At 37.3% G+C, this 24077-nt stretch overlaps 2 protein-coding genes across 6 annotated transcripts; one reads left to right on the top strand and one right to left on the bottom strand.

Moving 5' to 3' along the window:
• Positions 1-502: 502 nt before the first annotated feature.
• LOC113078212 (ATP-dependent RNA helicase SUPV3L1, mitochondrial) lies at positions 503-12979 on the top strand. Of its 2 annotated transcripts, XM_026250521.1 has the most exons (15): positions 503-913; positions 1142-1219; positions 1422-1529; positions 1615-1729; positions 1871-2039; positions 2135-2246; positions 8194-8271; positions 8659-8750; positions 8940-9120; positions 9298-9391; positions 9925-10144; positions 10224-10304; positions 10403-10579; positions 11829-11977; positions 12118-12979. In XM_026250521.1, the coding sequence occupies exons 1-15, from the start codon at positions 655-657 to the stop codon at positions 12488-12490; spliced, it is 2286 nt and encodes a 761-aa protein (XP_026106306.1). In that variant the 5' UTR covers positions 503-654; the 3' UTR covers positions 12491-12979. The 2 variants fall into 2 exon arrangements, with proteins under 2 accessions (XP_026106306.1, XP_026106307.1); XM_026250522.1 differs by lacking the exon at positions 10224-10304.
• A 3196-nt stretch (positions 12980-16175) lies between these two features.
• Positions 16176-23040, bottom strand: LOC113078211 (DDB1- and CUL4-associated factor 10-like). Of its 4 annotated transcripts, none has more exons than XM_026250518.1 (7): positions 22433-23040; positions 20871-20984; positions 20398-20595; positions 19257-19459; positions 17905-17997; positions 17668-17813; positions 16176-17590 (listed from the first exon to the last, which is right to left on the bottom strand). In XM_026250518.1, the coding sequence occupies exons 1-7, from the start codon at positions 22828-22830 to the stop codon at positions 17219-17221; spliced, it is 1524 nt and encodes a 507-aa protein (XP_026106303.1). In that variant the 5' UTR covers positions 22831-23040; the 3' UTR covers positions 16176-17218. The 4 variants fall into 4 exon arrangements, with proteins under 4 accessions (XP_026106303.1, XP_026106305.1, XP_026106302.1 ...); XM_026250520.1 differs by having other exon boundaries at positions 17926-17997; XM_026250517.1 differs by having other exon boundaries at positions 17905-18000; positions 22433-23039.
• Positions 23041-24077: the final 1037 nt, after the last annotated feature.

The following is a 24077-nucleotide window of genomic DNA, read 5'->3' as shown; positions in this document are numbered from 1 at the left end:
CGACAGAGCGCCGAGTGGTAATGACGCAATCGTTAGCCTATTTTTTACAAAAACTGTTTATACGGGGCCATAATGTAACATAGAAGGTAATGGAGCCCTTTATACATTGTCGTGTATCTTTAGAAATAAATAATGGACAAACAGAGTCTTTAAACGCCTCAGATGTAAAGTTATTCGCTGTCAAAGTGACGCCAAAATGAAATGGGAGTCAATGGGAATGCTAACGCAAGTGAAGTTCTGCTAAAAGATGGCAGCCCCCACCCGACTTCAACTTCCGGTCGAGTTCCTTGCCCCTTGGGTCAACCCCGCCCTTTCTCTTAGCTTAGAAAGTTTTTAGAGAAAGGTTTTAAGGCCAGGTTTTAAGAGAAAACTATTAGCTAAAACTTTTGACTATATTTAGGAGCTCTTAGTGGTAAACTAAAATGTTTTTTTGTGAATACGGTCCTTGTTCCCTAAATCTTATTAAAACACACAAAAAACCACAGGCATTACTTCGGGCACCAATAGACTCGGGTCCTTCTGCACGTTGTCACTGAGAGGAGCTTGACCTCCTTGTCATCATAGGTGCTGGTGCTGGTACTGTTGCTGCAACTAAACCGTTTATTAACATGAAGTTTATAATATAAATTGCACTCGTTTAACAGGAGGCTTAAAATGTCGGTACATCGCTGTGTTTACTTATTGTCGCGGTCTCACATCCGATACCGGGTCTGTGCTAGCACAGCTGCTGTAGCGAACAACACTACACTGCATCCAACAAGAAGGACATTTGAAAATCTATCAAGTAGACATTCATCTTCATACAGTTCATCGAAACCCCTGGACACATCACTGTTTGTACCGCTCACCGTCAGAAGTGATGAAGTCTCGAGCGGCGCAGTCGGCGAGGAGTTGACGCAACCGCTGGATAAAAGTACAGACCGTGTTTATTAGTGTTATGTTATTAGTATATGATCGATTATAGATGATTCACTTTAAGTTCTGATCATATTATTTGCATGTGAATGTATTTAAATATACCTCATTCAACATATATGAAACCAAACTAGATGTGATCATACAGATAATATTATAATACTCGATTCTGTTAACTATTAATCAGAAATACGTTTGATCGTTGTTTGTTTATGCGTTTTAACAGGCGAACTACTGAAGGTACTGAATAGATTCTACAAAAGAAAAGAGATGCAAAAACTGGCTGCTGACCAGGGGCTTGATGGTAAGAATCATGGACTGATTATTACTACATGATCTTACATAATTAACATTGTATTTGCCAACTACACCCATCATATTATGTTATTACAACAACACGCACATCTAAAAACTGTGCACATAGATAAGAAGTATGTAAGGAATGCTACTGTATTTTGTTTGTTACAATGCATTTTTCTGATTGTTGTATATTTGTTCTTCAACAGCTCGTCTCTTTCATCAAGCTTTTGTCAGTTTTAGGAAATATGTGCTGGAAATGAACTCCCTAAATGCTGACTTGCATATTATTCTTAACGACATCTGTTGTGGAGCTGGTGAGTATTTATGTCAGTTAGAATAAATTGTCAATATCCATTAGAAACCCCTAAATCTATCATTTAATCCTTTCTTTCATTCCAGGTCACATAGATGACATTTTCCCTTACTTTATGAGACATGCCAAACAGATTTTTCCTATGTTGGACTGTATTGATGATTTACGCAAGATCAGTGACCTACGGGTCCCAGCAAACTGGTACTGAGAGTTTCATCCACAGATTTCTCATCTGCACTTTCTAAAGATTTCTTCCACAATACTGTGAATTACTCATTACACTTTTACATATATATTTTTTTACCAATAGAATCTTCTTAACATGATAAATGTGTGTTACAGGTATCCAGAGGCCAGGGCTATTCAAAGAAAGATTGTTTTTCATGCAGGACCCACCAACAGTGGTAAGACCTATCATGCAATCCAGAGATTCCTCGCAGCCAAGTCTGGAGTTTACTGTGGACCACTGAAGCTGCTGGCCCATGAAATCTATGAGAAGAGTAATGACGCAGTGAGTTTCATTCCTCAAACTAGGTTATTTTGTTTTTTAATGTAATTACACATTAGTTGTGAACGTTAGAGCCGCTATGTATGGTTTCCTATTAGGGAGTGCCATGTGATCTGGTCACAGGAGAAGAGAGAATATTTGTTGATCCAGAAGGAAGAACGTCTGGCCACATTGCCTCTACCATAGAGATGTGCAGTGTCACAACTCCATGTGAGTATAGAGAACAAGATCGTTTGAACCAGAATTCAATACCTGAGTTTATTTTGAATACTGATAGTAATCTTAAGCAATGTAATGAAAATGCATAATTAAAAAGAACAGATATATTTGTTATTTTTAGGGCCCGAGCACCGAGGTGCGAGGACCCTCTTGTATCTGCTTTGTTTTTTATTAGGGCTCAAGCCTGGAGGGCGAGAGCCCTATTGTTTTCCTTAGGATTATTTTTTTTTTTCTTTTTTTTTTTCTTTATTCTTCTAATTTTTTTCTAATGTTTCGGGGGCTTTTGGGGTCCTTAACATGCTCAAAAACTCTTGAAAATTGGCACACACCTTGGAACCTGCGGCCATTAGGGCCGGGCAGAGTCTGATACACGGGCGTGGCACAGGGGCTCTACAGCGCCCCCTGTAGTACCGAGGGCCATATATCATGCATACTTGCACGTTTAGATATGAAACTTGGTACATATATATAACTCATCAAACCAAACAACTTTCACACTGCATGTCATAAGCTCCGCCCAACAGGAAGTTGGCTATTTAGAGTTTTATGAAAAACACATGCTCTGGAATTTGATATACTCCTCTGAGGAACTCCACCCGTTCACCACAAAACTCGGTGAACACGATCTCAAGACATTGGGGATGCTAAATTGCGAAGAGATTTTTGATATCTCGAATGGTTTGCCCGTGGCGAGGCGTTGAAATTATGGCGAGAAATGAGAAACAGGAAATGTCTAATAACATCCACATACATTTGCTGAATTTGATCAAACTTCATTGGTTTGTTCGTTGTATGATACCGATCATATATATGTGACTATTAGGAGTCAAAGTTATAGCGCCACCAACTGGCAGCAGGAAGTGAATCATTTTCAGAACGCTTTGAATTCAGCATCTTAGTTTTACTTGATTTGCTTCAAACTTCATCAGAATAATGACAAAACACGGCCGAAGAAAATCTGTTGTGGGGATATTTATATCTAATATAGTGTTGCCATGGCAACGTGTCAAACTTGAATGTTCTGTTCTGGTGATTTTTAGGCAGATAACTAGCTCAGATTTACATGAAACTCGAAACAGATATCAGTATTAAAGATAGCTAGACAATGGCAAAAGCTTTTAAAAGGGCGTGGAAGAGGCACTCTATAGCGCCACCTTTTGTCAAAAGTGGGGGGGTTAGTTTTAGCTACAGACACCAAACTTGGTACATAAATTGTTCTTATCAAGACGGACAACTTTCTAATTCGCAGTCATAAGCTACGACCAACAGGAAGTTGGTTATTTTGACTTGAATATGGATTTTTGGGAATTTTCTTTTGTGAATTAATGCATACTCCTCCCAGGGGAAGTACACTATACACACCAAACTTTGTCTACATTAAGAAAAAACATTGAGGAACTTAAATTGCGAATGAATTTTGGATAGTTTGAACAGTTTTGTCGTGGTGATTTTTTGAAATAACAGTAAAAAGTGAAACATTAATCGTCTTGTATTTTTAAATTGCAGCTTCCAAACCTTTAAAAAACATTTTTCATTTAGAAAACCAGTGATTCTGAGGAAATATGCATAGTTTCATGACTTTACAGCACTGTATGATTAAAAGAAAATTAAAAAACTGTCAGACATCTGATCTCACTCTGTCACTCTGTTTGAGGAATGTATGTGTGCTGACTGTGTGTGTGTGTGTGTGTGTGTGTGTGTGTGTGTGTGTGTGTGTGTGTGTGTGTGAGTGTGAGTGGGGGAGAGGTGTGAGGTGTGAGGTGAGTGGCAGACAAGACAGGGAGAGAGAGAGGGACTTAAACATCTCTTTAATCACCAGAAAAAAATATTATTTTAAATTGTTATTTTTTTGTTGTTGTTGCTAATTGTGCTGTTTTCATTACAGCTTAAGAAATATCTTAGGCCTTATCCTTTTCTGACAGTTTCAGGGATTAAAAAAATTCTAAAAATACTTATTTTAGCTGCAAATAATAATTTCAAATTAATTTGATACTGACCTCTGACACCCTGTGACATGACATTTATTTGAATTTACATAATCTCATGGATGTAACAGTAAAACTGTTCAGCTCACAGATGAATACTAAGCTGTGATGTAAGCAGAACTGTTTCACAAATGCTTAAAGGTTAATGAAATCATAACAAAACACTTTTAAATTATTTAAGGATTTGGTAACACTTTAAAATAATGTCTCAATTGTTAACATTAGTAAATGCATTGGTAACACTTCATAATAGCTGCACTCCTAGCTAAGCATTAGTAAATAGCCAGTTCATTCTTTATATATCCTTCTCCCAAAATTAATATTTTAGTAAGCATTTTATAAATACAGCTATAATTAAATTGTTCATAGTTTATATGCACATTTATTTTGAGGAGATTAAAGGCTGTTATCTTCCAAAATAAAAAATAAATAAAAAAAATAAAAATAAACAAACACAGAACTAAAAAGGGAATCATTAATTGGCTTGTATTTTTAAATTGCAGCTTCCAAACATTTCAAAGCATTTTTTCATACAGAGATCAAATCATTCCGAGGAAATATGCATAGTTTCACGACTTTACAACACTGAATGGACAACAGAAAATTTAAAAACTGTCAGACTTCTTAACTGACATGATCTCACTCTGGCCACTCTGTCTGTGTGAGGGAAGGGAGGGGAAGAGGGAGGGGGAGTGTGAGGGGGTTGGTGACTGACTGCATTTTTGGTGACTGAGAGTGTGTGTGGATTGTAGGGAGGGGAGGTGCTATCTGGCAGAGAGAGACAGAGAGAGAGAGAGAGAGAGAGAGAGAGAGAGACCTAATCATCTATTTAATCATCAGGGGGGGAAAAAATCTGTATTTTAAATGTTTATTGTTTTTGTTGTTGCTAATGGTGGTGTTTTTTTTCCCTTTCATTACAGCTTAAGAAATATCTTAGGCCTTATCCTTTTCTGACAGTTTTAGGGATTTAAAAACATCCTAAGAATCCTTATTTGTGCTGCAAATAATAATTTCAAACTCATTTGATACTGACCTATGACATCCTGTGACATGACATGACATTTATCTGAATTTAAGAGTTATGAATCTACATCCGTCTGCATGGACTCTTGTTTGTAGGTGTTCTAAACTTGCTTACTCCTATTATCATATTAACTGACGTGAATGAATGCTATATAAATATTGTTCATGTTAACATAATGTTTATGAATGGAATCTTATTGTAAAGTGTTACTAAAGTTATATATATATATATATATTGTTCTGTGAATGTGATTTTAAAGTCTAGATGATTCGGATTAACCCTTTAACTGCCATATCCTTTAAAACCTCACTGCCAGAGGGATATTGTGAATGCATGTGCCCGCTGGGCACAGTTTACCTGATGCCACCGGGGTGGCGATGGCACTGGTGGCTTGAGCCCGCCATCGCTGCTTGCAGCTATATTTATTATTATTCTTCTTCTTCTTCTCCCGAATGAATCGCATTTTTGAGGGCTTTAACATGCTCAAAAAGTCATGAAACTTTGCACACTCGTCAAACCTGGTGAAAATTTTCGTCTGATATAGGATTCAGAAGAGGGTGTGGCAAAATGGCTCGACAGCGCCACCTATACCAAGAAAATCAACAGCCTTCCAGCTATGTTTCACGTACATGCACGAAAATTGGCACACATATGTAACACACCAATACCTACAAAAAAGACTCTTGGAGCGAAATTCTAAACCCAACAGGAAGTCGGTTATTTTTAATATTATGAGCATATTTTGTGTAATTTTGGTCATTTCCATGTGTTGTATTTTAACGAACTCCTCCTAGAGAGTTCTTCAAATCAACACCAAATTTGGTATGCCTAATCTAAAGGCCTTTGCGATGTTAAATTGCGAAGATCCTGACTTTTCGTTGAAGGGCGTGTCCGTGGCGGCCTGGCGAATTTCGATGATTCGCCATGAAAAATGAAGTTGCTATAACTCACACATACAATGACCAATCTGCCCCAAACTTCACATGTTTGATGAGACTCCGAACCTGAACAGATTGACATGCCCATATTCAGTTATAGTCATAGCGCCACCTATTGGCAACAGGAAGTGACATATTTTACGCTGCGACGAACTACTCCTAGAAATTTTATGACATCAATGTCTTTTTTGTGGTCAGTCTAATCTAAAGGCCTGTGCGATGTTCAGTTGTGAAGATCTTGAGTTTTCGTTAAAAGGCTTGTTCATGGCGCCGCAACGAAGTTCGATGTCTCGCCATGCGAATAAAAGATGTTATAACTCAGGCATAAGATGTCCGATCTTCCCCAAACTTCACATGTGTGATAAGAGTCCTGGCCTGAACAGATCTTCAGGCCAATATTCCACCGGGTGTGGCAGAATGGCTCTATAGCGCCACCTATACACTTTCAACGGAGTGCGCCTCGAGCTATGTTTCACGTACATGTACAAAAATTGGTACACACATGTAACACTCCAATACCTACAAAAAAGTCTCTTGGTACGAAATCCGGATCCCAACAGGAAGTCAGTTATTTTGAATTTTCCCTTCAAAATTGCTGTTGTTTTTGCCATTTTCAGGGGTTGTACTTTAACGAACTCCTCCTAGAGATTTATTCAGATCAACACCAAACTTGGTCAGTGTAATCTAAAGCCCTTTGCGATAATAAATTGCGAAGGACTTGAGGTTTCGTTAAAGGGCGGGTCCATGGCGGCCTGACAAATTTCGATGTTTCGCCATGAAAAAGGAAGTTGCTGTAACTCAGACATACAATGTCCAATCTGCCCCAAACTTCACATGTTGAATAAGACTCTTGACCTGAACAGATCTACATGCCAATATTCAGTTATAGTCATAGCGCCACCTATTGGCAACAGGAAGTTACATATTTTACACTGCGACAAACTACTCCTAGAAATTTTATGACATCAATGTCTTTTTTGTGGTCAGTCTAATCTAAAGACCTGTGTGATGTTTAGTTGTGAAGATCTTGAGTTTTTGTTAAAAGGTGTGTCCATGGCGCCGTGATGAAGTTCAATGTCTCGCCATGGGAATAAAAGATGTTATAACTCAGGCATAAAATGTCCGATCTTGCCCAAACTTCACTTGTGTGATAAGGGTCCTGGCCTGGACAGATCTGAAGGCCAATATTCCATCGAGTGTGGCAAAATGGCTCAATAGCGCCACCTATACACTTTCAACGGAGTGCGTATACACTTTAAACGGAGTGCGCCTTGAGCTATGTTTCACGTACATGTACAAAAATCGGTACACACATGTAACACACCAATATCTACGAAAAAGTCTCTTGGTACGAAGTCCGAATCCCAACAGGAAGTCAGTTATTTGGAATTTTCTCTGCAAAATTAGTGTTGTTTTGGCTATTTTCAGGGGTTGTACTTTAACGAACTCCTCCTAGATATTTATTCAGATCAACACCAAACTTGGTCAGTGTAATCTAAAGCCTTTTGCGATCGTAAATTGCGAAGATCTTGAGGTTTCGTTAAAGGGCGTGTCCATGGCGGCCTGACAAATTTCATTGTTTCGCCATGAAATAGGATGTTGTTGTAACTCAGGCATAAAATGTCCAATCCTCCCCAAACCTCACATGTTCGATAAAAGTCCTGCCCTGAACACATCTGAAGGCCAATTTTCCATTATAATGATAGCGCCACCTGCTGGCAACAGGAAGATTTGCACATATATGGAATAAACATTGATATATTCTACTTATATTTATGAGTTTAAACGCATATTTCTCACCGTTCACCTATTAACTAAAGCCACTCGCTGCCGGTGAGCCCGGGTGCGAGGGCCCGTTCATCGCTGCTTGCAGCTTTAATTTTTATTTTTTTTTACTTATGTTCTTTAATTGTATATTGACTGTAAAGCTACCTTTTGAGCTTATGGAAGTATACCATATAACTTAAACACATGATTAATGTTTTGTTTAGATGAAGTGGCTGTCATTGATGAGATTCAAATGATCAAAGATCCTGCCAGAGGATGGGCTTGGACGAGAGCTCTTCTTGGTGAGTTGGAACAGTGTTTATTTACACATACAGTAGGGTTCAAATATTTGGGAGAAGATGAATCTTTTGGGGATTTAAATGTAATTATTTCTTATTTTTTTCAACAAGGAAAAAAAAAACTGCTTTAGGAACTAAAAAAAAGAAAGAAAAACATTTCTTAGTCACTAAGCAAATTTGTGTAATTAACTAAGAAAAAGTTTAGTGCCTTTCGTCTAAACCTTTATATCAATATTAATTAATGAAAGCATTTAATCACTTATTAGCTTATGAATCACTTATTTTCTTGTTTGGACTGTGCTCACGGATCTTAACAATTAATTTCTTGTTATTAATAACATGTAGATTCCTTTCTAATTTCTACTTTATTAATTTCCTGTTTCTGAGTAGGCTTGTGTGCTGAGGAGATCCATGTGTGTGGAGAAGCTGCAGCAGTTGACTTTGTCACTGAACTCATGTACACCACTGGTGAAGAGGTCGAGGTGAGTCTCAGCAGTGCTTAATAAAAATGGTTGACTTGTCATTAATATTTTTTTTTGCCTTTGCCTTTTTTTATTATTTTGATGCCTGCTATATGTATATTGTTTTGATTATCAAATATTTAGTTTTTTGCTTGATGATATGAGATGCTGAGGCCTTTAGTGTGACATAAATGTGTTTTTATCTTTAAGGTACATAATTATAAGAGGCTGACCCCCTTTTCAGTCTCGAACCATGCAGTGGAATCGTTAGATAACCTGAAGCCCGGCGACTGTATCGTGTGCTTCAACAAAAATGACATCTACTCAATCAGCCGACAGATAGAAGTCCGTGGCCTGGAGTGTGCCGTCATTTATGGCAGCCTGCCTCCTGGTGAGAGTCCTTGAGTCGGTTTGTTCAGATGTGTCATAAGAGAAATCATCCACATGGTTTATTTATGATCTGGTTCTAGTTTATTGAATTACTGTATTAATATCACATTGTCGACCCTGTCATTACATCACAATATTTTGCTTTTAAATTTTATCTTACGTTTTGACTGATCAACAGGCACCAAGTTGGCTCAAGCAAAAAAGTTTAATGATCCAGATGACCCTTGCAAAATCCTCGTTGCCACAGATGCAATTGGAATGGGGCTGAATCTGTAAGTAACTTTTTTTGACCCTGAGAATTAAATCAGTGGTTCTCAAACTTTTTGATCCATAGGCCTTCCATACTGGTGGAGATATAGTACTTTATACTGTTAATATAACAAAAGAAAAGAAAAAAACTATAGTATTAATATATTAAATTAACAGTTCATTTTGTGATTCCAGAAGTTTCAAGGTTTTCAATTGAGAAAATACAAACAAAATATGATTTTTTTTTTTTTTAGCATTTTAATTTAGATTTTAATGTTATAGCAGACAAGTGACTGTATAGTTATTGTAATATGTTAATAATTATTTCTTAATTTTAAATACTAAGTTGCTGCCCTTAGGTCGTCCCCTTGTGGCACCCAGCCTCCTGTCCGAGAAACAATGAATTGAATCTATACTTTTGACTGCTTTGCCAATTATAAAATATTTTACATTTTCTTTTGCATTACATTCAGCCTTTTGTGTAACTGCACTAATAACAGCATATTTTGCACAACAGTGATTTGATGTATTCAAGAATACACTTTGCTTCCTTTAGGAGTATTAGGAGAATCATCTTTAACTCTCTGGTGAAACCCAGTGTGAATGAGAAGGGGGAGAGGGAGCTGGACACTATTTCGACCTCACAGGCGCTGCAGATCGCTGGCCGAGCAGGACGCTTCAGCTCTGTGTTTAAAGAGGGGGAAGTCACTACTATGCAAAGGGACGACTTAACTGTTTTAAAGGAGATCTTGGGAAAGCCTGTTGACCCTATTGAGGTAGGAATAATAAAAGTAGATATTTTGTTTGGAAAAAGGTTTTATTATTTGTTGATTTCTCATCTACTCCTGGTCTCAGACAGCAGGATTACACCCCACAGCAGAGCAGATAGAGATGTTTGCCTACCATCTTCCCCAAGCGACTCTCTCAAACCTCATTGTAGGTCTAAATATTCAACATCATCACAGAATTATTTCACTGACTTTTAAATCATGCTCATTTGAAATGCTCCCTGTCCTTTCTATTCCTCTGCACAGGATATATTTGTGAGTCTTGCGCAAGTGGATGGACTTTACTTTGTCTGCAACATTGATGACTTTAAATTCTTGGCGGATATGATTCAGCACATCCCTCTGAATCTGCGTTCACGCTACGTGTTCTGCACGGCTCCTATTAACAAGAAACAGGCCTTCGTTTGCACATCCTTTCTCAAGGTGAGCGTTACTACTTGTGAGCTCAAAACCTGAATAGTTCACAGCAAAAAATGGATTACAGAGGATTAATTGACAATTTTGTCATTTGATTTGGTTTAGTTAAGAAATTACTTCTAATGCAGTGGAAATAAGGTGTGAAAATTGTGCAGATGTCATCACTGCACTACTTCCAGAAAAATGTATAGGCCCAGAAACAACATGGAAAAGAATAAAGTTCTATTATGGAAATCAAAAAAACAACAACTGGACAATTCATAAATATTCATTGGACAAATGGTGCAGGAACCCTGTTTGTTCCAGAGTAGAAACAGAAATTTTAGTACAAAAATCAATTTTTAGTGTCTACTTTATATATAATTTTCTTGGTTAAAGTTCATAAAAATGAAGATGATTTAATAAGTTGGTAAAACTTTACAATAAGGTTCTATATGTTAACATAATATAAAGCAGTAATATGAAATAACAATGAACAATATTTGTATATATTAAGTATAAATTTATGTTAAGTGTAATTGAAATGAACAATACAGTATAGTAACAATGATGACAATAATAGTAATATATTAGCAGTGTTATTTTAGTTTTTTGTATTTGTATACTATATCCGTTTATTTTAAATTTAGTTTTTATTTTTATATTTTCAGTTTCATTTTAATTTTAAACTTAAATTTGCTAAATTTGTGATTTTTTTTAAAAACATTTTTGCACTGTATGTTCACTTAAGACATAACCGACTGTTTTTTTGGGGGGGGTTTTTTACCGACTGTGTTTACAAGACTATTATTATTATTATTTTATTTTGAGATCATTTTGTGTATGTATGTGTTCATTCAGAAGCAAGGATATACAAAAGAGGAATCAAGTCTGTGTACGGGCATTGTCTGAAATGCGTCTCTCTGTGCGCGCAGAAATCAGCGCGCTAGCTGTGAATGTGCACAAATGTTTTAAAATACACAAATATTTAAATCAGCAAGACTTCGAAACAAGTGCAACGCATCAACTACGATCCATTTCACCCCTACAAGCGAGTGAACAACCCGAATCAAGTTCACAATCTTATATCACTATTCGAAATAGCCGGTTGGGCAGGGCGGTGATACATTTTGGTAGCCCGATTGGAAAACACAGTAGCCACGGGACGTAGGGCTAGCAATTTTGCGAGCTCTGGTATAGTAGTAATTGTATAATAGTATATTTTAAATTAACGTTGATCTAGTTAAGTAATACTGTAAACATCTGTCCTCTGTAGTTTGCCAGACAGTTCAGCAGAGATGAGCCTCTGACATTCAACTGGGTGTGTCGACATGTGAATTGGCCCCTGGCCCCTCCCAAAAACATCAAGGACCTTGTTCATCTGGAGGCTGTCCATGATGTGCTAGATCTTTACCTTTGGCTCAGGTATTTTTTTTTAACCCTAAAAGATTGAACCCAAACCATCTGTAACAATTTATTTAAATTGTAGCATTCAACCAGAGAGCAATAATTAACAAGAAACCCATTTCCCATGATTTACCACTTGGACTGCTTCCCTCTCGCAGCTATCGCTTCATGGATATGTTCCCAGATGCTAATCTGGTCCGTGATATTCAGAAGGAACTGGACGGAATCATCCAGGTGGGCGTGCGTAACATCACACGGCTGATCCGTGCCACCGAGGATCAGTCCGCCTCTCCAGAAACAGCTACCTCTGTAAGACTTCCTGTTTTAGACACATCGTCACTGAGGAGGGGGCGAGGGTCAAAGAATCAAAGAAAAGAGCCCAGTGTGACGGACTCTTCACTGAGCTCAAGGTTGGTGCAGGACGGACTACTGACAAAAGAACTGTTACAGCAGCTTCAGAAAGAATGGGTCCGAGAGCAGAATGGAGGTGACTCCAATTCAGCAAATAAAGGGAAAAGAAAGAAAAAGTGAACCCTAAACTCTGCAACATGGACTTCAATATAATTTTAAAGGATCAAGAGAACAATGTGGCTCTACAGCTGATGTTTTGAGCTTGTCTCTTCATTTTTGGACCTCTATCTTGCTGTAAAACATCAGTTTTCTTAGAAAATTAAAACTGAGTGTCAGAAAGAGTCCTGTAACACCCCTTTTTAGATGTGACAATAAAAGTATAATAATGTTTTTAATGGATGCCCAATGCTTAAGAATTGAAAAATGCAGTTTGTTCCACAAGATAAAAACCATAATAAAAAATAAAAAAACTGAAAAAGAGATCATTTCGGTCACCCTCAGGTTCCCATGACCTAAAAGAAGAATGCAAGGCTGCAGCACTTGACCTACAGTCCACTGAACCGGTTGTTGAAAAACAATAATTTGTATTTACCCTCTTCTGTTTTTCAGCATGATTACATAGTCTGATGTTATTTTAGGAAGTCTACTGAACCAATGAAATACTACAGCTGATATCTGGATTGATGTTTTTTTCATTGTTCACCTTACTGCAACAGCCTTGTAGAGTTCAGGGTAGTGTGCGGCTCAATTAAAAAAAAAATCTGTGCAAATCAGAACTTGTCATATCTAACATGATCAATTTAATGGTACTGTCTACTAGAGCTGCATGATTAATTGATAAAAGTTTGCAATCTTGATTCAAACACTCACACTTCTAACACAATCTTATTTCTAAATGACAATGATTCATCTGTGACTGTTAACCTTTTGACCATCATATCAGGACATCAAATAATTTTTTTATTTTTTCACAATAATTCATTCAAATTAAGCAAACAATTTTGAATAAAATGAAGCAATTAATATGTTGTCACAGCCTCTAGTGAATTACATGTTATTTTGCTTTTTCTCAGTTTATCCAGAATCATGCAGCACTGTCTATATATAATATATAAATATGTATATTGCAGTTTGATTTTATATTTATATTGTAATTATCGTCATTAAAGGTAATGGACTACCTGTTTTTGTACCCTATTTGTAAAAATTACCTGGACTGTTTTATCTACAAATGGATCATTGTACACCATTGTAAATAACTTAAGAGGAAATGCTAATAGCATGCTGGGTCATTTTTTCAGGGAGTGATCATGCAGCAAGCTACATTTTCACAAAAGGTCTCCCACCAGTGTACCGACCATACTCTGGCCTGCTTAGGTTTAGTGAAGAACCAGACTCTGCCTACTGCGTGCAACAGTTGGGTTTTGGGGAAGTTGTGGCCTAATGATTAGAAAGTTTTACTCCTAACCCTAAGGTTGTGGGTTTGAGTCTCGGGCTGGCAAAACCATGAATGAGGTACCCTTGAGCAAGCAGCATAAATGGCTGCCCACTGCTGTGTGTGTGTGTGTGTGTGTGCACTTTGGATGGGTTAAATGCAGAACATGAATTCTGAATCTGAATCTGAATAGAATTTTGCACCCATACAAGTCAGGGAATGAGCACCCCCTGCTGGCCGGACTAAACCTAGCTCCAGCAGCAGGCTATTCACAATGGCTTTCATGATTACACTGCGGTTCTTGGCAACAGGTATGCAAGCTAAAAAAATATTAAACCTTTTCTTTTGCTTATACTACGCATTTTAAGTTTAAGGTAGATGTACTTTAATTTTGAATAATGTGCTTGAGCTAGCTTGAAATTCTAGTTCTATATTGTGGCAAGTCGAATAACATACACACTTTTAATTGTTAAAAATATAGTAACAATTTAATAAGTGTAATCAGCCTGTTTTATAGATATATGGCTTACCTTAGCTGTATAGTTTTTGATAATGCATTTAGAAAATGCCTACAAAAAGTGCTTGATTGACACTGGAAAAAAATATACAGTATACCATTCAGTATAGATAACTGTTATTTGCTTTCAGTTATTTACAGGGTAAAGCTTCAGGAGCCTTTCAGTGTCAGTAAGTAGCATGTTGTCCACCTCATGCAGGAAATGCGGCAGTATATGATGTGGGGGCAAGTTCCGCATTCTGTGCTTAAGGTTTTTGTAGTATGAAGAGATGGCATCATTCTTTTTTTTCTGAGAAGCTAGATTTTGTGCACATCAAGTTTTTTGACTCCTCACTGAAGGAATCTTCCAGCATCTTCCTGCTGTGCTTCACACAAGGCCTTGGTGTAAGTGTCCAAAGGTGCTTGGCAAAGGCTCCTCTGTAAATGCTGTGGACTCTTCTCCACAGATGCTGGATTCTGCTAGTGACATTTCTTGCAATCACACATGGAAATTTGAAAGTTCATTAAGAAGAAAGGGAAAACTGCCTGAGCTGGATGTCTGGAATCAAAATGTAGCATTTATGCTATTCTGTGGCACTGTGTGCGTGCGTGCATAGTTTTAAGAAAATTAAAATAAAGTTTTTTTTAAATTAGCATTTATGTTTTTAAAACATTTTACATTACTTAATTTATTAAAAAATTCAGATCTGTGGATTTCACACTTCCTGAGCAACCCAGGTCATATTACATACTTCTGCTTTCAAACTATTATATACAATTCCTTTCAAAAGTTTGGGGTAATTTGTTTTTTTTCTTTGAAGGAAAAGAATAGTTTCATAAAGCAGGGATTCAATTATTTGATCATAAATGACAGTAAAGACATTTATAATGTTACAAAGATTCCAATAAATGCTGTTCTATTGAAATTTCTATTCATCAAAGATTCCTGAAAAGCATTATGGTTTCCTCAAAAAACAATATTCCGCAGCACAACTGTTTTCAACATTGATAATAATAAGAAATATTATTAGAACAGTTTCTGATGGATCATGTGGCAATGAAGACTGGAGTAGTGACTGCTGAAACATCACATGAGCTTTGAAATTGCATAAATGACATTTTAAAAATATATCAAAATGATAAAACATCAAGTCACTTTAAATTGTAACATTTCACAATATTTCTGTTTTACTGATCAGATAATTGCAGCCTTGTGAGCATAAGAGATTTCTTTCAAAAACATTTTTAACAATCTTAATGATCCCAAACCGATGAATGGTATTGCATATATTATCTAAAACCCTTTGCTATATGTAAAGAAAGCATTAAGACCCAAAAAGCCATGGTTTCAAGCAATTGATAACTGCTAAAGGGGTGTTGACGTGGAGCTGAGTGCCTAACACCCCTTAGCTGTTATAAATTCACTGTAAATCACAGCTTCACAGGGCTTATCCCTTATATACATAGCAAGGTTTCACAAAATAAAACAAAGCAAATCAAATGTAATAATATTAATAAAAACACTGTTATTCTGCTAAACAATGTAGTTCCTCAGAAACAGATGGGATTGCAACAAAGTGGTGGCCGAGCAACACACAGAAGCAGAAAAAAAGGGGTGCATGTTTGTGGAGTAATTTACAACAGCTTCGAATACAGCCCAAGCAATCAGAATCAAGGACCGGAACGATCCGTTTTATAATCAACCAAATTCTACATGTTTCCTTTTGTATGTGGATGATGAAATACCAGAGTTTTAAAAAATGACATTTTCCTCCATCCAGCGCTTGACCTGAAACGTCATGCCGGTCCTAAATAATCAGTTTAAAGGTTCCAGACGCCAAGGCATATTCAGTGCAATCAATCTGTCTATGGTACGCTAATACACGTCTCATTTTTGCTTCAAAACTTTTTTCTTTCTCATACCAAACAAAAGATATGAAAAAGTTTCTTTATTTAATCCATCTGTACCACTGCATCCTTAATATTGTTAACATGAATAAAGTGAATCAAATGAAATTGTGGTTGAATAAAGGTAACTTTCACTGTTCCTCTGCTTTTAAAATTCCATGTTCAGGAGCGGTCAATATTTTAATAACTGAGAAGGATGACCAAATAATACTAGTTTCAGAAAAGCAGAATGTTCAGATTTTGTCCTCTTTTTTTTCCTTTTCATTTTAAGAAAGCTAAACTTATCTGTATAAAACACTCATCCAACAGTCAAACATGCCTCCTCCCATTGTCCTCATGTCTAGAGTTCGAAGCCCCCACTGATGTGAGCATCTAAACATTTCAGAACTGCTGATTGTCAATGTAGAGGCCAGAAGCATTTGAAAAACAGAACGGTACAAAATTCCCAGTCCATTCAGTCCACCATCGGCAGAAGTCCTATTCATCCCAATACTCAAACGTACATGGTACATACTGTATTGCCAATCTATGAATAAGACCTCAGTTAGTGTTGTTACAGACAAGCAGTCCAAAAATAAAACGAACGATTAGTAAAAGTGAAGCACTTCCAGAAAAAAATGTTTCTGAAAAAGAAAATGGCATTGCAAAGTCTAAAATGTTTGGCAAAATGCAAAAACTGCCGTCTGCTTGAACTGCTTAGAGTTGCATGAAAATGATTGACTTAAACGGTTACTGCAGTGCTGCATGGATGAGCAACCAAAAGATAATTCTCCCATAATCCTCTAACGCTCGCATGACTCATTCAACCTCTATTGTGGAGGAAAAACTAATGCTGTTTGCTTTGCTTCCGTTACGTTTACACAGCATAAAGAACAAATACATCTAAAAATGACAAACTTGTAGAAGGTCATTCAAATGCAGTGTGACCTCAAACGCACCAAAAAAAAACAACAACACCACCACACACTCTGTTCAAGGTAGTTTTGTTCTCCCATTATCCCCTAGACCAATCAGAAGCTTCTTCCAAATAGTCCAGCAATCAGTGTAAATTCTAATGCATCTGTATGAGTTAAAAGTGTGGTTGATACAGAGCTACGCGTCCGCTAAGGCAGCCCGATGCGAACTGACAGTGAGTGGGTGAGAACTTGGAGGTGAGCACCACATCGCTGTGAGAGTAGATGGAGCGAATCTCCCGCAGCAGAGCCGTCCGCACAGGCATGCAGTCTGCCAGCTCGCCACACTGCTCATCGAACGCCAGCAAGCGCACGCCATAACCGTACGGCGAGCAGATGAGCCGGCCGTCGGGACTGAAGCACAGCTCCTTAATGTAGCCCCGTCCAACATTAGCCTCCTCGATGTAGTGTGTGAGACGCAGAGAGCAGCGAGGAGACACCGGAGGTCGAGGCGGAGCTCCCTCTTGAAACTCATACACACACGTCCACTGAGAAAGACAGATATGAGACTGTTCATTCATTTTTACATGCTCCACAATTCTTAGGTTTAGGTTACAGCACTGACCTCCTGGTCGTCCATGTTGCTGGAGCAGCGTAACAATGTGGCCCAGCCTTTGGGATGCAGTTGCAAGGAGGTGATGCAGTTGCCACGGTCCCTCTCGCCCGGGATCTCCGGGGTTAAAACCTCCAGACTGTTTCTGGGTGACAGACCTGGATAAAGACAAAAGGTGAACAATGGAGTGAAAACTCTGTAGTAAAAACAGTATTTGGTACTAATGTACATAACATATTAAACTCTTACCCTCACATATTAAAGGCTTACCCTCTCTGTGTGGATGGGTTTTGCTGTCAATGGTGTGACGGGAACCTCCTGACCTAGAACCTGCTGATGAACCTTCTGAAAGAAAAGAGACTTGATCTTAAAATGATGACGATGAGCACAGGATTCCCAACACAATTAACCAGTAGTTCACTGTGTCATATGGTGTTCAATAGGGTTGTGCAGCATTCAAAATTGAATTAAAGCGTAGTCCACCCCAAAATTAAAATTGTCATTACTCACTTGCCCCCATGTCGTTCCAAACCTGTAAAAGCTTTGTTCGTCTTCGGAACACAATTTAAGATATTTTGGATGAAAACCGGGATGCTTGAGACTGTCCCATTGACTGCAAAAGTTAAATATACTGTCAAGGTCCAGAAAAGTATGAAAAGCATCAGAATAGTCCATTTGCCATAAGTGGTTCAACCGTAGTATTATGAAGCCACGAGAATACTTTTTGAACACAAAGAAAACAAACATAATGACTTTATTAAACAATTTGTCTCCTCTTATGGGCATCTTATGCTCTTCTGTGTCAGCCGCACCACAAGGATGTGCTGTTTTCGTTCAAATCAAAGCGTAAAATACACATAGAAAATGAATCTTTGTGGCATGGCCGACACAGAAGAGCATAAGCTGCCTGCGTTCAACTCATATTCTCTAAAATGGTGCTACGGTGATGTGTAGAGACACAGAGGAGAGGAATTGTTGAATAAAGTTGTTATTTTTGTTTTCTTCACGTACAAAAAGTATTCTTGTTGCTTCATAAAATTCAGATTGAACCAGTGATGGCAGATGGACTTTTGTGACAACGCTTTTCATACTTTTCTGGACCTTGACAACTTACTTGGGACAGTCAATGGGACAAGCCTCCAGGTTTTCATCCAAAATACCTTAAATTGTGTTCCGAAGATGAAAAAAGCTTTTACAGGTTTGGAACGGTTTTGTTTGTGTGCGGCAGTCATCCGTGAGGGGCTGTCACGCTTTTTTGTGTTTATTTTATTATTACATTTTTTATTTAAATGTCCGCCAGTTCCCGTCTCCGTTATATTCCAGTTCCTGAGGACAAGCTAAATGTTGTAGATCTTTTTAAAAGAAATGCTGTTCTTTTGAACTGTATTCATTACAAAATCCTGGATGAAAATATGTATAACTGCTTCCACAAAAATATTAATCAGCACAGCTGTTTTTACACAGTAGTTAATTACCCATCAATAGCAAATTTCACCATTTGAATGCTAATCAATTTTCATGCAATCTCCATAATTTCAGTGCTTAGTATTCATCTTTTCAGATTCACATGTATGTTCTTTGTTTATGCTTTCTGTAAGTACCTGTGCTGAGTGGAGCTCTGCGCGACCGTAGGATGCGGTAGCTGCCGACCTCAAGGCTCTGGGTGAGATCAAGGTCATGTAAGATGAGCAGGTAACCAGAGGAGGTGGAGATTAACATCTTACTGCAGTCTGGAGTCAGACGCATTCGCATAAGATAGCGTGTGTGGAAAAACTTCTTGTGCGGACAGCCATCCTCTGTGAACCTAAACAAACAGCAAGTGCAATGACACACAGTCGCACACAACCACTTGTATATGCACTTACTCTTAAAAGACTAGTACACAAAAAAAATTAAAAATTGTGCTGTCAAACGATTAATCAGGTTTAATCACATCCAAAGTTAAAGATTTTGTGTACATAATATGTGTGTGTGTGTGTACTGTGAATGTTTATTTTGTATATAAAAACACACATACAGTATACATTTTGAAAATATTTTCATGTTTATATATATATATATATATATATATATATATATATATATATATATATATATATATATAATATATATATAATGTATTATATTATTATATTTATTGATATATTTAATGTACAAACATAAAAAAATTATAAAATATACATGCATGTGTATTTTTTTATAAATAATAAATATACACACCACAAACACATATATTATGTAAACAAAACCTTTTATTTTTGATGCGATTAATTGTTTGACAGCACTAAAATATATATATTTATATATATATATATATATAATACATTCTTCCATCCATTTCATTGCTTTCTACAGTGAATAAAAGGTCTCGTCTGAATCAGGAGAGAAATAAACCGTACACAGATCAAACAGTTTAACTCTACAAAAACTCTACAAAACAGTTGTAAACAAATATGTCGGTGGATTCTGATGAGAGAGAACAACAGGGGACGGATTTAGTGGAGGAAGCATTATTTTAAATAGTGGACTTGCACTTTGTGTTTTTAGTTTAGACTTTTATTCTGACGGCACCCATTCATTGCACAGCATCCACTGGTGAGCAAATGCTGTAGTGTAAATTTTTCTAAATCTGTTCTGATGAAGAAACAAACTTCGTTATGGATTGGCCTGTGGGTTTTAACAAATGTCAATTATTTGTGAACTATTCCTTCATTTAAGCCAGCTAGGAAACACAAAACCTACCTGTTGGTATCCCATGTGATGACATTTCCGTCAAATCCTGACGTCACCAGCAGGCGAGTGTGAGTATCATACTCTATGTTCTTAACCCAGCTGGCGTGGCCATGCAATGAGCAAACCTTCGAGTTCAGTTTACGCAAATCCCACAATGCAATGGTGGTGTCATCAGAGCAGGTCGCAAACAGCCGGTTGTCGAGAAACCTGAATAGTACACAGCCAAACAAACTTATACTTAGACAACACTGGTCATCCTCATGGGCTTAATGGTTGTGCCAGACATTCAGTGTGTGTGTAAGTATCAAAAAGAATCACAGAAGCAACTAAGACATGCAAATTTTGCAGTGTGCAAATCTTGTTGTTTAATATGTAAATGGTTATGAAATAGTTCTTACATTAAAACTGATATAGAAGAGCTTTCACTCATGTAACTGAGGTTCCTGCACACTGGATCAATTATATATTGTGTGCACATGTACCTTATGTTGTTTACACAGTCCTCATGAGCCTCCACCAGTGTTTTGATATGTCTGGAAGAAACCGGGTCAAACAAAAGCACTTCTGTCTGCTCACAAGCAACCGTCAAAACTGACCTAGAAAAAAAAATTATACAGGTGTTTGTCAATTAGGACAGAAATGTTCTCTATGGTAGATGTATCCTATTGTAAAAAAACAACAACAACAGTGTTTTGCTTAAATCAAGGATAAATGTGTATTATATAGAATAGACCGATAACATTAAACATTTGATTACAAAGTTTATTTCATTATCGCTTTGGCTAATTATTATTATTTTTTTTTACATTCTGTAAACTGCAAGTGCAATTTTTAGAACCGTTTACATCACAACTCTAATGTGCGTTTGCAAAATGTAGTCCCCCAAAACATTTAATTCATCCTCCAAAAGCCTATGTGTCAGCAAATTCACCAATGTCATTTAAATTAAGTTTTTTTTTTTTTGTGAGAGCTGTACTGGTCAAAATGTGTCCATTTCTTTTTAACCAAACGGTGAACTGTTGACATGGACAAGCATTTAAATTTACTGGGAAAATTCAATACCATATTACACACACAAGCACACGTCACAAGCATTCCATGCCAAAGACATTTACGGAATATATATGCGCATGTCTGGGAGACTTAGATAATTGAATGGATCATTTTGCATGTAAAGGGCCAACAGCAAGTTTAGACAATGATAAGAGTATGAAAATTTTACTGATCAAGTCATCAGTTTAATATTTGCAGGCTATGTGCATTTAATTATTGTGCAATAACTATGGAATTGTACTTTTTTTGCACACATGCAATTAAAAAAAAAATTACAGGAAATGAACATTTATTTGTGTGACAAAAAATTCTGAAAATATTTCTTTGAGGAAAAAAAACAAACAAATTGGAGAAATGAGCAAAAGAGATTAAGAGAAAAAATGTGTCAAGTTAAACATTTTTACATTTGCCACTTTCTCTATTCTGGGCATGTTTATGGCATTTATATTATATATATATATATATATATATATATATATATATATATATATATATATATATATATATATATATAATAAATAAACCTAAAAACAAATTTAAATACTAATTGATATGATAGTCTTTTAGAAAAAAAACTTTAATTAATGGCACTTCTGATCTTAAAACTGTAACTGATGCACCCCCGTTTGAAGATCAGAAATATAATTCATTTGTGTGTGTTTTCCCCATGACTTTAGAGTTGTTGTCATTAATAATCTAACCAGTATTTTTTTTTCTTCCCTGAAACGAACTGATTACTTTCCTGATTTTTATGCTTCTAAAACTGCTTGACTGCTAGCTAACTTAAGGTATCTGCAAGTTTTTCAAAGTTTGCATTTGTTCCATCACTTATACATGTTTTAATACAAAACACATTTGGAAATAATTGTTAAAAGTTATTGTTTTAATGCTAAGTAGTCAAAAGTTGAAAAGAAGTCGAAGAGTCGAAAGAAGATCTTCAGTCTCGAGACACTCAAACACGGTTTGATCGAAGGGGCAACACTGAACGTACCCGTCTGGCGAGTACTCCAAGTTGAAGACAGCTCCGTGGGTTTGTGTACTGAGGTTCACCGAATCCGTAGCCGGGCTCATGGACGAATAAAGCCGTGTCATGTTACGGAAATTATCTCGCGCGGGGTCTACAAACGGCCCCCTGCGCACTGTCCTCTTGCAAATCCACGCGAACAGAGAGTCTGCGGCGCTCGAGCCCCTGTCCCCCGAGCCTGTCCCGCCGTCCGTGGCCGCCTCGAGCTCCCAGCTGACCTGTGTCCCGGCGCCCCCGCGGCCCGCCTGCGGAGAGGTTGGTCTGCTGGAGCACCTGTCTTCATCGCTCTCCTCCTCCTCCTCCTCCTCCTCGCGAAGCAGGTCTGCGCGCGGCTCCTTGCTGTCGCTCGGCTGCCCCGAGCTCATTGTTGCACGAATATTGCTGGCGGCTCCGTTTTGAGGCTCACCCAAACTCAAACTCCTGCGGATTGCGGACAGGCACTGGACCTGCGAGCCAGGCCGTCTTGCAATATGTGCAGAAACCGCTTAAACATCCATTAATTCATACACAAGTCTGCTGCGGATGTGTGCGGATACAACAGACGACGTACTTCCGGTTCCTTCTCTGCATAAATTAAAACCCAACTGAGATAGTGACACGGCTTTGTTTGCTTTTGTTTTAAGACTTTTTAGACTGTATTAAAAAATAAAGTCTTTCCAACTTAAAAATTATATATACAGGTCCTTCTAAAAAAATTAGCATATTGTGAAAAAGTTCATTATTTTCCATAATGTAATGATGTAAATTAAACTTTCATATATTTTAGATTCATTGCACACCAACTGAAATATTTCAGGTCTCTTATTGTTTTAATACTGATGTTGTATATGTTTTATGTGTTGACTTTTAGTTTAACGTTTACATTTATGTTCCATCGATACACCAATATGTGCCAAGTCAGATTACCATACACTCTTCCTATCAGAAGTGCTTGTGGCTATCAATTTTCAACTGACTGAAAGTCCATACATGGTGGATTAACACCACTTGCAACTTGTGATGAGAGGAACGAAGCTTCGCGAAATCGAATCTCTGAATCAACCAAGTGATTTGATTCACTGATTTGAAGCATATGCTGAAAGTATTTACTTGCCAGAGCTGTGTTACTGTAAGAAAACTCAGTTTAAAAAAGCACGAGACATTTACGAACCAAGAGCATTTTTTAAACCTCGACTGTAAATTTAATCTTAGTCGCAAAATTGATCATATTTGCTAAATGCGCCTGTACGCCTTTAAGATACTATAGACAGTAACATGATTTTTGGTAGAGCTCAGATTGTTTCAAGCTTAAATCGTAAAATAAATAAATATTACCGCTGTCTTTGCATAAGTTCTGATTATTCCTTTAAGTTCTGAGGTCTGTCCATGACTAGACCTGACTCTATACATTATGACCAAAGACTACACAAACAGATTATTTTAGAGGGACTTTGTTATAAACCAAGATCACCATTAGTTCATGGGTTCACCAGATCAACACCATCTAGCAGCGAAACATCTGATTTTGGAAATATTTCGAATTACATATGTTCTGCAATCATGTCAAAACCACTGATTCGAAACAAAAGAATAGTGTTTCAAAGCTTCAAGAAGTAGTGTTTCTAAAGCTATA

This window comes from Carassius auratus, unplaced genomic scaffold, assembly GCF_003368295.1.
Source record: "Carassius auratus strain Wakin unplaced genomic scaffold, ASM336829v1 scaf_tig00024665, whole genome shotgun sequence".
NCBI lineage: Eukaryota > Metazoa > Chordata > Actinopteri > Cypriniformes > Cyprinidae > Carassius > Carassius auratus.
Note: the sequence above shows the minus strand (reverse complement) of the source record. Positions and strands in the feature narration are given on the sequence as shown.